The following is a 13,222-nucleotide window of genomic DNA, read 5'->3' on the forward strand; positions in this document are numbered from 1 at the left end:
CGCGCAGACACCGCGCTCACTGTCAACTTTCTTTAAATACACGATATGTAACTTCTTTCACTGCTACTGGAAAGTTTTTCCAGTCATAGAGAAAGGGAGAGAGGGAAGGAGAAAAACAAACAAACAAACAAACAGAAACAAGCAGTCAAATCAGAGCGTAGAGGTGCAGGACCTCTTGCCATTCACACAGCTGTGGAACACCTGCCCTGCTCCGTGGGGTTCCGTCCAATCGGCTGCTCACCCTGCAGCCCCAGGGCGTGCGGTGGGAGGAAGCAGCAACGCGGAGCACAGCAAAAGCACAGCCCCTGCAGACACAGGGATGGAGCCGCAGGTGAGCAGGGATCCATCTAAAGGCTGAAGCACAGATCAGAACTTACCCCGGCACGGCAGGAACATCTGTGACAGAGCTCTGCTCACCTGCACCGTGCAGTCACTCCATTACTTAGGAGGAAACAAAACGGTTGCAGAAGTTGTTTGGCTTTTGAAAAGAGGATTACAGATGACTTCAAGGTTAAGAAGCAAATAAACACCATCATTTTACACACTGTTTATCCAGGGTTCCATTCTTTCCGTACTGAACTTGATGTTAAGAACTCCCCCCAGGTGTACAGTGGTTTATTCTGTTGTTTGTTCTGTATTTATGTGCTGCGATATTAGCTTGCCATTGTAAAAGCTGATGCATTGCAACTACCATCTCAATGTACAGGCTGGAGGAAATCTCAGAGAGCTCAGAGATGCCTCTGCCATCTCCAGCTGTGCACACGAACCTGACACTGACAGAGAAACACCAGGAACAGCTGCGCAGGGACTGAACTCTTTCCACACATGCAGTAAAGAAAGTGCACTTTAATATGACCCAGGAACATATTTACCTTTCTACACAAGTTTTTTTTTTTTTTTAAATCCACCATGTTGTGCTGTAATTATTTATAGTTTTTTCATATGTGTCCAGTTTGCAATAAAGTGTACTTGGAAATGAAGTCTTCCACCTGATCTTCCTGTAACATCTTCATAGCTCGCCAGTGAATACTCGCAGAGTTTTCTGGTTTGCCCTGGGGATGACTTAGCTCCTCTTTGATATATTCCAGCCAGAGATCTTTAAGGGAAAAACGTTCTAGTTTAGATTTTGATTGGATATTTAATAAACATACTAAACCTAACCTAGAAACCCTCTTTTTCTGAGGTTTAGTTGGTCAAAACTCTTCCTCCTTCTCCCTTGAGGTCCAAAAGCCTGGTTCTGCTCCCAGCTGAAACACTGATATCTTAAGAAATAATGCAATTCTTCAGCAGCTTCCCATACCATCAGAGAAATTGAGCTATTTATTTTCTATTATAAAACATGGCTCCATACTGTTCACAAATGTAAATTAAAGGTGACAGGCATCTCTTACGCCAGCCAGTGTCAAAATTACTATTTGCTAGTAGTTCTGTTGAAGCCATCCTACTGTGAACAAAGGCCCCAGATTGAGTAGGGTCACTGCAGTGTCATGCACCAAAGATACTGGCTCCACTCTGCATGACAGCAATCGTAACAGCAGAACAAATAGCAACTTCCCCCTCCCCGAATGGAAATAAGAGGTAGCAATGAATTGGGGGGGAGAAGAAAATCTCCTTACCAGAATCCGCTGAACCAAACTCTCTCAAAGCACGTTCGTAGTATTCTCTCAGATGAAGCATTTTGCACGATTCCTAACACAAGAAGGTATTAAAAGACCATTCATTTTGCACAGAAGTGAGTCTGCAGCTTGATTACATTCTTACAAAGTGAAAGTCATGGTAATACATATACACACACTGCCAAAGGTTAGTTACCATGACACTTGCTTTTGTATTACATACTATGAATCAACATCAGAAGGTAAATATTGATTACAAAAGACACTGCTTACAAGCCTTTAATTTCATATCAAAGTTAGAAGTGTATTTTACAAATACAAGGCAGTAATTGGATATCCAGCAACTTACTTGCTCCTTTTCTATTTCAATCATCTTCCTGAAGAAGTCAAGTGAAAGCGGGCGACTTTCATGTAGGCTAAAGAAAAAACAGAAATAACTTCAAACTTTATGCCATGTTTCCTTTACTTTTTGCCGTAGAATAATCGGGTTTGAAGTCATTTTCTTGTCACCTGGTAAAGACTCTTCTTACTTTCTTATATCCACCACTCCTGTAAGCCCAATCGAGATACTTTTCTTTCATAGTCACAGATTCAGCAGGAGCTACGGCATGTAAGGACCTCTGCAAGTTTAAAACAAAACAAAAACAACTAGATAAGCTACAATTAAAAGGTTACAAGAAGGATGAAGCAGCATCTTCTCTCTCATTAGACATCTGACACACGGGGTCTTGTGAGAGAAAGTAATAACAAAAGCATTCTAAATCATGTCTGAGAAACAGCATTATGTAATAAATCCAATGTTAGTTGTAATCTAAAACACGTCTCCTTCAATATTCCATGGCATTTCCGTATCATCCTTCATACAGAAGGTTTTACAATGTTCAATAAGTAACTCAATTTAGCTTCCACTGTTTTATGTTGTAAATAAAAAAAAATGAAACAAGAAATCCAACATGCCAGACAAATAGCACGTTTTGCACAGATATTTAGAAAATTTACATTAGGATTCACATCTCAGTTTTCTTCTTGAGTCTTCTGCAACAAGGCTGATGCCTTCCATGGACTGGACGATGTTCAGTAATCAGACAGACATCTTAGAATACAGCAGAAGTTGAACAACATGAAGTAAGAGGCTATTATTGGTTGTGTCTTTGAAGCACAGTGATGATCTTTATGCTTGCAAGCTTACGAACAGCTGACTTTTGAAAACAGTTTTACTTGGAATTACCTGGTAGAGAGCTTCTGTGTCTTCCTTGCTATTTGTGACTTCACTCCATTCCACCCAGAGGGTCCATAATGGTAAAGTGCCCTACAAGATAAACACAGAAGTCAACTGATTGAAATATAGCAACTCAGAGTGATTTTTAGAGACAGCAACGTAACTACCAGGTTCTGCATTAACCATCCTTGAGACAGCTCTCAGAAAGAACTTTAGACTGCAGACTGAAATCTCTTCTTGTCTCCTTTCTAACTCATACAACTAATACTACTTAGATGGACTGCTGCTAGATATGTTGCCAGGAATGAGAGAAAAATTCTTGTGCATCAGAGCACTGAAATACAGAAATAACTTCAGAGTACAGGGAGGAAAAGGAACAAATCAGCTTCTTGCTTCCTCTCATCAATCCTTGTAGTCAGTTTGAAATGGAACAGCAAAAAAGCAGGTAAATCATTTAAAGCTTGAAATAAAATACCCCACACACAAACAACTTGTAATTCCTCAGTGCTCCTGAATGCAATATGCAAGTGAAACAGACCTAAAAAGCAGCCAGGGAATGTAAGTGCACTATGAAGAAAAAAAAAAAACCTTTAAATAAGTATCAGAGGTTTTCCACCTCATGCATGCATGCAAGTACATAAAACCAGCACAAACCTTAGATTTCACATGCTTAAAGGCTTCTTCAAAACACTGGGTCACATTGTCACTCTTCAGCTGGATCAGCACCTGCAGCCTCAACTGCCATATTTCCACTGACAGGCTGAAACGCTTAGTTGCAGCTTCTGCCACCTCTGCAGCCTTCTGAGAAAGGCTGGACTCCAGTAACAGCTGAAGCTAAAAAACAGCAGATACCACAAGAAACATGTAGTATTTTGTTAAAAGCAACACCGTGAATACAGTATTGCCCACTTTGTTTATTACACAAAATGGTAAAGCTAGGCATGCATCAACGCAGGACAGTCCACCAATCTATTTTTCTGTACTATTTTTCTTACCCACTGCTTATAGAGAGCTTCTGGCAGCAAACTGGACTCATGAGCTTTGCTGAACACACTCAGTGTCCTCTCCAGCCTCTAGAACAAGAAATGAGGTAAATAAGCATTGTTTCTCCAAAAACAAGATCCTAGCATTACCAGAAAGCCAGTGGATTTGTATATCAGAATGTTACTGAAATCCAATAAAATTTATAAATCTGATATTATACATACTCATACTATTTACAACATAAAGGTGGAATCTGAGCATTTGAATTATACCTCTTCTTTGAGGAGCAAAAGGACAACATAGCAATGTATTAAAAGGCAATCAAGCCACACAGAACAATTCCAAGTTTGCACTCTTAACTTCCATACCAGGAGCTCATAGCACTTTACTGACAAGACTGATTTGTGCTTGAGATATTCACATTCAGGCAGCCCAGGTGTGTCTAATGGTAACACACCTTCCCTCAGATGGAGACTGAATGATTTTTAAGATAGTTACTTGTCACTATTTCTGATAAAACGTTCAAACATTAACTCCTTGTCTGAAAGATTACAAAAGGCCAGTAAAAATAGGGTTGTTTCGGGACTATGATTTCCTAATGAGCTTTTTACCTTTTGCTTTAATTCTTCACTGTTGGTTTTCCTGTTATATCTCTCTAAGCAGAAAGTGATGTAGCATTTCCACATGTCCTCTGTAGAATCAAAGACTTTTGTCATGCTTCATAGAATCACAACAATAAGTTCAAACATTTGTCTTTAAGGTAAGGGATAAAGAGAATCCAAGCACCAAGTGTTAATGCCAACTTTTTAAATCAATATTGTACTAGAAAAGAGACCCTGCTTTAAAACATTAGCGTTAAAAATTGCTTCCCAGTATTAGCTGCAATCAGTAACTCTTTCTAAAGAGCATCAAGCTCTTAATTAAGCTGAGGCTTCAGAACACAGTGACACAGTTAATTTTCAATGCACCTTTTTGCCTGTATTTTCAATGGGCCTGCAGAACATTCACAGGCAATTGAGAAAATCTTCCATCTGCCTAACATGAAAGACTATGTAAGCAGCAGGTTTGCATCCACTCCACACAGTCTCTGTATCAACTCTTTTGAGAATAAAGATAATGTCAGATATTGAAGCTGGATATCCACTCATTGACAACTCAAAAGCAATGCTTACTCACAGCTAACCAACAATAATAATTCAGTTCAACACATTTCCTTTATTTAGGAAACTTCATTTACAATTCCCAAACCTCTGTCCTCCTGTATGCACACTTCTATTGTTAAATCACACTAATAAAAGTAAACTCAAAGTGTTTTTTGTTGCTAAGCAACTCTTTCAAGACCATAAGTACATTTGAAAATAACCTCAACAACACACAAAGGAGATCCCCAAAATGGATCTAAAACCCAAAGCTACTGGCATCCTCCTTCAAAACTCTCACAGCAGGAAAAACTGATGTTAAAATGTGGACAGAATATTTCACCTGTGGGGACTGCTGTCACAGCCTCATCAAAGACTGCACAGCAACGTTCCTCTCTCTGGGTCATTTCAGACACTTTCATCTGTTTTGTGGTGGGTTCTGTGGACTTCAGGGACCCCAGCTCCAGCTCTCGACGGGCCATGTAGTCCCATGTCAGAGGATTATCAGCATATTCAGCCTGCAAACTAACGTACTATATCTGTAATACCCATTTACTGCCATTGCTTTTTGACAAATATGTTTAGACGGGTTGTCATACTGTACATAATTCCTAAGTAATCAGATACAAGAGACACCTTACTTTTCCACAAGAGAAAATACCAGGGTTTTTTGTTTTTGTTTGCTATTAGTATTCATATTCTGCAGTAATAGAGTGAACGAGAATGGCACCTTTCCAGAGAGATCTGGAGAGCAAAACTGGAGAAACTAAAGAAAAAGAAGAACCAAGTAAAATAGTTCCTACACTTACTTACTTGGAATAATTCAGCAACAAATGTATTTAAGTGTTTCTTAGCAGGTTTTCAAAGTCTATAATGAAGTTCTTTCATGCATCCTTTTCCTAAGGGTATACTTACCTCACATACATTTTCTTAGAAGTATTTCCCATACATCTCAACATTTTATTTCCATAGAGGAACAACCTTTAGTCATTAACCTCTCAACTCACTACAAATTAGGCTTACTGAAAAAAGAGATCTCACCTCTCAAGGATTTCTTTTTGCAAATCATGTGTAAAATCAAAGAGTTTCGCAATAGAAAGTAGAGCCAGATGGAACTCAACACCTAGAGATCAAGAGGGGAAAAAAAAAAATGTATCAAGTAGAATATCACATCCCATCACACCCTTTGCATTTCTGTATCCTTGACAGTCTTGTTCAAGACACAGATATCATTTAAGTGTCCAGACAGATACTCTTTTCTGTAAGCCTCAGCATTCAACCCATATGGTAAGCCATATGTTAGGATGTTGACTGCCTGGCTGCATGCTTCAAGATTTCATGCTAGACAGTGACAAAAAAAAAAAAGGCCATAAGGCAGGAACATTCCAGACTCAGAAGTGATAAACTAGTCCTGTCTTCTGACATGCTTACACACCCTTCAAACTTGGTTCCACCTCCACTACTCACTCATTCAATTCTTTCACAAAAACACAGAATGGCTCTACACGAGTCAGGCCCATTGAAAACTCCACACACTGTCAATGAATTATAATCCACCTATCTTGTATCTTCCTAATTTACCTTTGAGAACGCAGCTGACCTAAACATGACTGTTTTCCTACCAAGTAAATGAAATGTTAAATCACCTTTAATTTTCTGAGCAGCATCCCTGTAGATTATGTGAGCCATTTCCCCATTAAGAATCTTCTCAGAATAATTGAATTCCTCCTGTAATATCAACATAGCATTGTTGAAAGTTTTCCTTTTTTCAGCTATTGTTTTTGCAAATACAGAAAAATACCAGAAAATGAAAGTTATTCTTCATCTAAATTTATCTTAACCTGGTTTCCACAAGCTAAGTATAATGAAAAAATATTTAAATATTACTTTCCAGAAATGGCAGCTAACTTTCAAACTGAGAGGTATTAACAGAACATTTTAGAAATGTAAAGAAAAATTGAAGTATATAGTATTTAAACTCAGCATCAGACAACATTTGGCAAGTTTAGCATAGCCACAGAGCATGAACAAAAACTCTCTAAGCTGTCCTCAAGTGAATCATTAATAGAAACCCTTGAAGTTCAACTTTAAAATGTGTGATACACAAGCAGATAGTATTCCAAAGTAAATCTACATGACCTACCAAGTTCATCTTCGCTCGTTCAAGTTCTTTCTTTTCCTTCCTCTGTTTTTCTGCATTCATCAGTTCCATTCTAAAATACTGCAAGAAAGAAAATACAATTAAGTGATGAGAAGGGAGGCTGGATAAAGCATAAAATATGTTAAGTTCACAAACATGAGGAAAAGCAAGCTTTGCCTGAGGAGCTACAGGACTTAGCCAACACATCACACACGCCTGTGAGCCTCAGCTTTTAAAGACCTGTGCTTATAGGCACAAACGTCACACATTCAGAAATGTCCACCTTTTGGTCATTCCTTAAACCAGATTGATCTGAGTTTTTGCCAACCTCATCTGAGAAATCTGCTGGACTGGTTTGCTCTGAGTGCTCAAAGAACTTATCATGTAAGTAAACCATGAAGTTACCTCTTGATAAAGTTTTGGACACTCTGGATGGAAGCGCAAAGCACGCAGAAATAAGTGCCTGGCACTTTCTGAGGAGAGTCGTGTTTCCATTTCCCATTTTGCTGCCATAATCCACAGTGCTGTAACAGAAGATATGAATTCATTTTAAGGCTAAGCAAGTGTCTGCTCATGAGAATCCATTCTGAAACTGTTCTCCAGGATGTTCCTATTCAGTGCTCAGCTTTGTTTTGTTTACCTGGTTTATTGGGATGAATAGCCAACATAGTAGAAAACACCTTACTAAGCTGATGTTTTGCATTCTGTAAAAGAAATAGCTTTGTTTTACTTTGTCAGTTTTACACTGAAGTTTCACTAAAAACACTTATAAGTTGCAATGCAATCATACTGGAAAAGATACTTCTCTCCTACTCTAACTTTAGACCAAAGTTTTTGGCACTTACTCAGTATCAACCAGCTTTCAATCATTACCAGACTGCATTAGCACAGTTAACTCTTCTGCACCTAGACAGCTAACACAGATGTTGCCTAAGTTACAAATCTCCTTCACCACTTTTGGTAAGGTCTGCATTTTTCTTCAGTTGCTCATATTACTATGCTAAGATCATCTCTTTCAGTACAAGGATAACAACTGGATGCTGGGAACAACATGAAGACTTGCACAGAGAACTTCACAGAGTACTAGACTGCCAGAATTACACTTTTCAGCATAATCACTACAAGAAACATTTGAAACAAAAATCACAGTTCACAGGCAGGTGACTCATTCATTCCATAAAATGAATGAATACTCTCAAGCCAAAAGGTTATGTTACAATACTCTCAAACCAAGCTGTACTCCAGATTCAGTGCAGTTAGCCTTGCTTTTGCCAGCAGCAACCACCACATTTCACTCTAATTTGTCTGAATCAGATTCTCCATTTATGTACACCACTGAAAATTCCAGGCAGGTCCAATAATACCTTCAAAATTATTTCAGTACTACAGTATGTTGCAGTACAACCTGTTCCCCTGCCTTACAATACAACTTCCATATGCCTCACTGACCAGCAACCCAGTATATTCAATCAGTAAGAACAGGATTTTGAAAACTCACCCACTGCTTGCAAAATGCAACGTGTGACAGCCAAAGCTGGACATCTTCCTAGTGGAAATGCAAGTAGGAGAGAATGAAACTTAGAACAAGTACAAAAGCACTCTTGCACATTGACAGGCAAACAATATGCACTTGGTATGTCCCCTTGGCATGAAGAAAGGAGGAATTTTGATTCCCAAATTCACTTTTTTCAGATATCCACATTCTTGTAAAAGACCTGAAGAAAACCAACTCTCCATCTTAATGTACTCTCTTGCTGCCTCTGCAGTGAAATCTGTATTATGCTTGACTCAATAGAGAGCTCACTAAAATGATTTCTTAGGTACCTCATTTCAGTTTACCACAAAAACTATCAAGACAATCTCTGCCCAAAGTAAAGGAGAGTTCTTTTCATTTCTAGTCCTTGCAAGCAGATGCACAAAACTCACATGGCAACATATGGCTCAGGACAGATAACAACTAATGATTCAGAAAAGACAAAATATCATTTCTCTAAAAATAATAATAAAATCTGACATGAATGACCTACTTCTGTAACACTGCTAACTATAAGACCAAATTTCCGGTTAGATTTTCTGTTACGTTTCTCTGTATAAGTGAAAATATTTGGTAGCAGAGATATCTGGGTTAATTTTTACATCACAATGTACCAAAAGATTATTTTTCAAGCTGTCACTACAAACAAAAGAAACAAACTTACTTTCCATTTTCCAGTGGCACGTTTGAAGAGGCTGTGGACCCTATGCATAATAGAGCTCTCAATTTCCTCCTTCTTAAATGAGTATCCAGTGCGCTGGGAGAAAAAAAAGGATTACTTTCATTGCACAAGAAAATCTAGTGCACAGTGACTGCACGTTCAGAGACTGACAAACGTACCGCTCTTCTTTTCTTGATCAGCTCCAGCAGATTAATTTCATACTAGAGTGGGGAGAAAAAAACACATATAAAGGCAAATAAAAGATGTGTAATAGTAAAGAAAAAAAATAACAACAATAAAGATGACGTATTTTACAGCTAGTCACACAGGTAATAAAAGTTACATCCAAGAAAACACAAGCAATTATTTTGCAGGCAGATCACTGCTTTTCTAAGGGTGACTAGAAGTAAGTTTTAGCATTTTTACTGCATGGCGTATTTCAGCCTTAACCCACACACTCCTGGAATTTTAATGCATGCTCCAGATTCTTTACACTACAAAAAATGAGTTGCATGGAAAGACAACTCACGCAGCACAGCAGGAAACTGGATATATCCCTAGAGAGAGAAAGAACTACAGAAAAGAGTCCTTATGAGAATGAAGTTTTTCTTGTCCCCAAAAGCTCCAAACTGCTGTCTAAGCTTCATGCCTAACCTGTGCTTACAGAATCATCCCAGTACGGTTTGGTTTAGAAGGGACCTTAACCCCCCCCAGTCCCACTCCCACCGTGGGCTGGGTGCCCCCCCCGCCAGCTCAGGGCCCAGCCATGGCCTCGGACACCTCCGGGCAGCACCAGAGCCTCATCAACACCCACGTAAACAATGTATTTCCGATATCTGACCTGAATGTAACCTCTTTTAGTTTAAAACCATCGCCTCATGTCCTAACAGACCACTCACGAGTAAACACTACCAGCGAAGAGATGACACCCTCAAGAAGCAGCAGGTTTCTTACACAGACAACTACGGAACTCCTAACGGAGTGGGATCTATGCGGTTAGAGTACCGCTAATCAGCACAGCCTACCTGAATATAATTGATAAAATCCTCCTTCCGAAGGGCTCTCCTCTGTATTTTGTACTCTAGAGCCGTGGCCTTCTTCAGGACAGCCCTGTACGAAAGAAGACACGGAGCCATCAGCACCGGAACCTCAGCACAAAGCCGCCCCCACCGGCCCGGGGGGTCGCCCCACCTGATCTCCTCGTGCGTGAAGAGGCCGACCCGCCCCAGCTGCTCCAGCTCCGGCACGCGGTCCTCCAGCCGCTGCTCGACGCGCTCCGCCATGGCTGCGGCACCGCCGGACCACGCGCGTGCGCACCCTCCCCCCCACTTCCGCCCGCCGCCGCTGCCACTTCCGCCCGCCCCGCCCCTCGAGAAAGCCCGCAGAGGCAGCGCCGAGCTGCAACAGGGAGCGGGGAAGGGACGTGACGTGACGTGATGCTGGGAAGGCTGCGGGGCCTGATGAAGTGCTCCGATGGGGGCACGAGGCTGATGGAAGGCTGCTCCGAGAAGGGGGCTTGGGTGGGGAGCGGCACGTGGGCAGGAAGAAGAGAGGAGCTTTCTCAGCTCAGGAGCAGCGGAATCGCTCGGGGCCGTGCCGGGGTAGGCCCGTGCCTTCCGAAGGCCGAATGCGGTGCGTGCCCGGTGGGGTTCTCCCAGGCACGGGGCTCTCCCCTCTCGCGGGCGTCGTTTTTCTGAGTACATTAGCATTAATAAAACCAGACACTGTGTGTTTGTTTCTTAGATGATGGACAGGGAAACAACAAAATGAAGGCAGGGGGGTAATTTTTAAAGAGTGTTGTTTTAAATACCTGTCACCAGTAGCACTGCCCTTAGACTTTCAGTTGTTGCTGCCATTGCTGAGCCGCTAAGAGGTGAAAACGCCTTCACAGCTGTGTTCTGCCCTGTTGCAGTGTTCCTCAAATGGATGAAAAAGCAGGAGGTGTTTGTCTGAAAAGGCAAGGTGAAGGGAAGAGATAATGGGTTAAGGGACCTAAGAGGGCTTCTGCCACAAGTTTTCACATATTATAGCCAACAAAAAAGGTGTAGGTTATCTTTAGTTAAAGTAGAAAAAGTGTTACTGACTGCAGAGCAATTGACTTATGTTAAAAATGCAAATGAAACACCACAGGAACTATCAAATTCAGTGGTAATTTTTTTACCTGTTATCGCTTCATGTTTGTTTCATATCGGGTGCTCATTTGAAAGAAAAAAAGCATGAGTTCTTTGTGGGAGCAGCTTAGCAACTTTCCACTCTAACAGGAAATAGTGGCACTGTTTTCCACGAAGAGGTCAGACAGGAAAGCTACCAGGAAACGCAAAGGCAGCATCCAGTCACAAGACCAAGACCTACAAACTACTGAGGTCAGGTCCTCGTGGCTGGGTCAGCTCTGAATCACAGCACTGCTTTCCTTGTAGCAACAACGGCAGTTCCAGATGCAAGCTGTCAGCCCTGGAGATTCCCATGTCTTACACTGAGCTGTCACTAGCTATGGTTTTGTATGTTACAAAGCTCTCAGTTTGCCTTTTCAAATCACAAAGAGTATTTGCAAAATTCAGCAGCTGCCATCTCTGTAGTAGGAGGAGGAACTTCCCACTGCGAGGACAGCAGGAGGGGTGATTGGCACAGCCATCCTGTGTGAGCAGTCCTGGCTCATAAGGCAAAGCCACGAAGCTCTCTGGAGCTAAATTTCAATGAGTACCCGCAAGTCCCATTGAGTTCAGCATTCACTAAAACAGCACAACAGGTTAACCATTCTCAAAGCAGTGCTGTAAGAATATGATTCATGATCATCAGTAGCACTTCTTAATTACCTGAGTTTTGATTTTTTTTGAGATGCATCAGCTCAAAGCGACCCTCATGTAAGTCCACAGACTTACTAAAATAGTCTAAGGAAGTTCAGGCACGAAGAGTGAAGTTTTGTTAGCACACTGAATGACTAAGCCAGAATATGATTGGAATTACTGTGCTTGATTGTATACCTTCATTTATTTTGATGCTTCTGCAAGTGATTGCATCATTTTACTTTATTGAAGCCTTCTGTGTTTAGAGCTTAGATGTGATGGTGCACTTAGTTCACAACACATAAATAAGAACACCACGTGCAGTGTAGCAACTCAAAGCTTAGAATTAGATGTCAGTCATTACCTGGAGACTTGTGGGTCATTGTTTTCTTCCTCTCCCCGTTCTTTAAGGCTCTCATTTGGCTGAAAAACAGCACCATCAGCAGACAGACACAAACAGAAACAACACGGTCTTCTCATGAAACTACATAGCTGATCGTTTTATCAGTTTGAAAACATTTTTGTGATCAACATACAGTGCTTTGCCAACACAGTTAGGAACTTCAAAATTAAAAAAACACTGATAATGCACAGCTGTTTTAACACAGATGGTAGAGAAGTGTGTGTACTCACAACAGCCTCCACCTCTGTCTCCTGGAAAATTCAGTCGCATGCACTTATCTATCAACAGGTCTTTGACATACGTGGGAGCTATTCACATGCCATCCACACACCAGTAACAATGTGTGTCCACCAGTGCTTCTTAGGGCATTAAATTCCTTCTTAGCACTTGTCAAAGCACCACAATATCATGTGATAGAAGCATATAGGCATAGTACAAACCGCTCTGCAGGACCCATCTCTGTGGGACTTAGAGGCAGAAAGAATGGTGTGCACCAAAACAATAGACTCCCCATGTTACTAGTTTAGGGGCCTAGTATTTCTCTCTCGAAACACACACACACAATAACATTTATAATACTGAACTTGTTGGTGAACTCATGGGATTACTTATAAACAAAACATATCAAAGCCAAATTGAAAACATTTTCTGCTTCCTCAGATATCCCTCCTTTCCTGTACATGGAAAAAGCAGAACAAGAACCCAAATCCTTTCCTTTTCTTCCTTCCTCCAGCAAAACAATC

General features: G+C 40.9%; 1 protein-coding gene across 1 annotated transcript; it reads right to left on the reverse strand.

The window, feature by feature from the left end:
- Nucleotides 1-826: 826 nt before the first annotated feature.
- UTP6 (UTP6, small subunit processome component) lies at nt 827-10,598 on the reverse strand. Its single transcript, NM_001006207.3, has 19 exons — nt 10,485-10,598; nt 10,319-10,403; nt 9,473-9,514; nt 9,297-9,389; nt 8,597-8,644; nt 7,739-7,802; nt 7,504-7,622; nt 7,102-7,179; nt 6,605-6,686; nt 6,000-6,081; nt 5,302-5,483; nt 4,431-4,510; nt 3,831-3,908; nt 3,490-3,669; nt 2,845-2,925; nt 2,127-2,236; nt 1,966-2,032; nt 1,617-1,689; nt 827-1,096 (listed from the first exon to the last, which is right to left on the reverse strand). Exons 1-19 carry the CDS (start codon nt 10,574-10,576, stop codon nt 939-941), a joined length of 1,794 nt encoding a protein of 597 aa, NP_001006207.3. The 5' UTR covers nt 10,577-10,598; the 3' UTR covers nt 827-938.
- Between the last annotated feature and the right edge of the window lie 2,624 nt (nt 10,599-13,222).

Source organism: Gallus gallus, chromosome 18 (genome assembly GCF_016699485.2).
Source record: "Gallus gallus isolate bGalGal1 chromosome 18, bGalGal1.mat.broiler.GRCg7b, whole genome shotgun sequence".
NCBI classification, from domain to species: domain Eukaryota; kingdom Metazoa; phylum Chordata; class Aves; order Galliformes; family Phasianidae; genus Gallus; species Gallus gallus.

What these genes read in the sequence shown, in the direction of transcription:
- UTP6 (NM_001006207.3), bottom strand. Translation starts at nt 10,576, where the DNA reads ATGGCGGAGCGCGTCGAGCAGCGGCTGGAGGACCGCGTGCCGGAGCTG. An exon ending in TGCTGCTCAGAAAATTAAAG is followed by an intron (nt 6,082 to 6,604) that starts GTGATTTAACAT and finishes CTTGATCTCTAG; the next exon opens with GTGTTGAGTTCCATCTGGCT. An exon ending in GTTTGGTTCAGCGGATTCTG is followed by an intron (nt 1,097 to 1,616) that starts GTAAGGAGATTT and finishes TTTCCCTTAAAG; the next exon opens with ATCTCTGGCTGGAATATATC.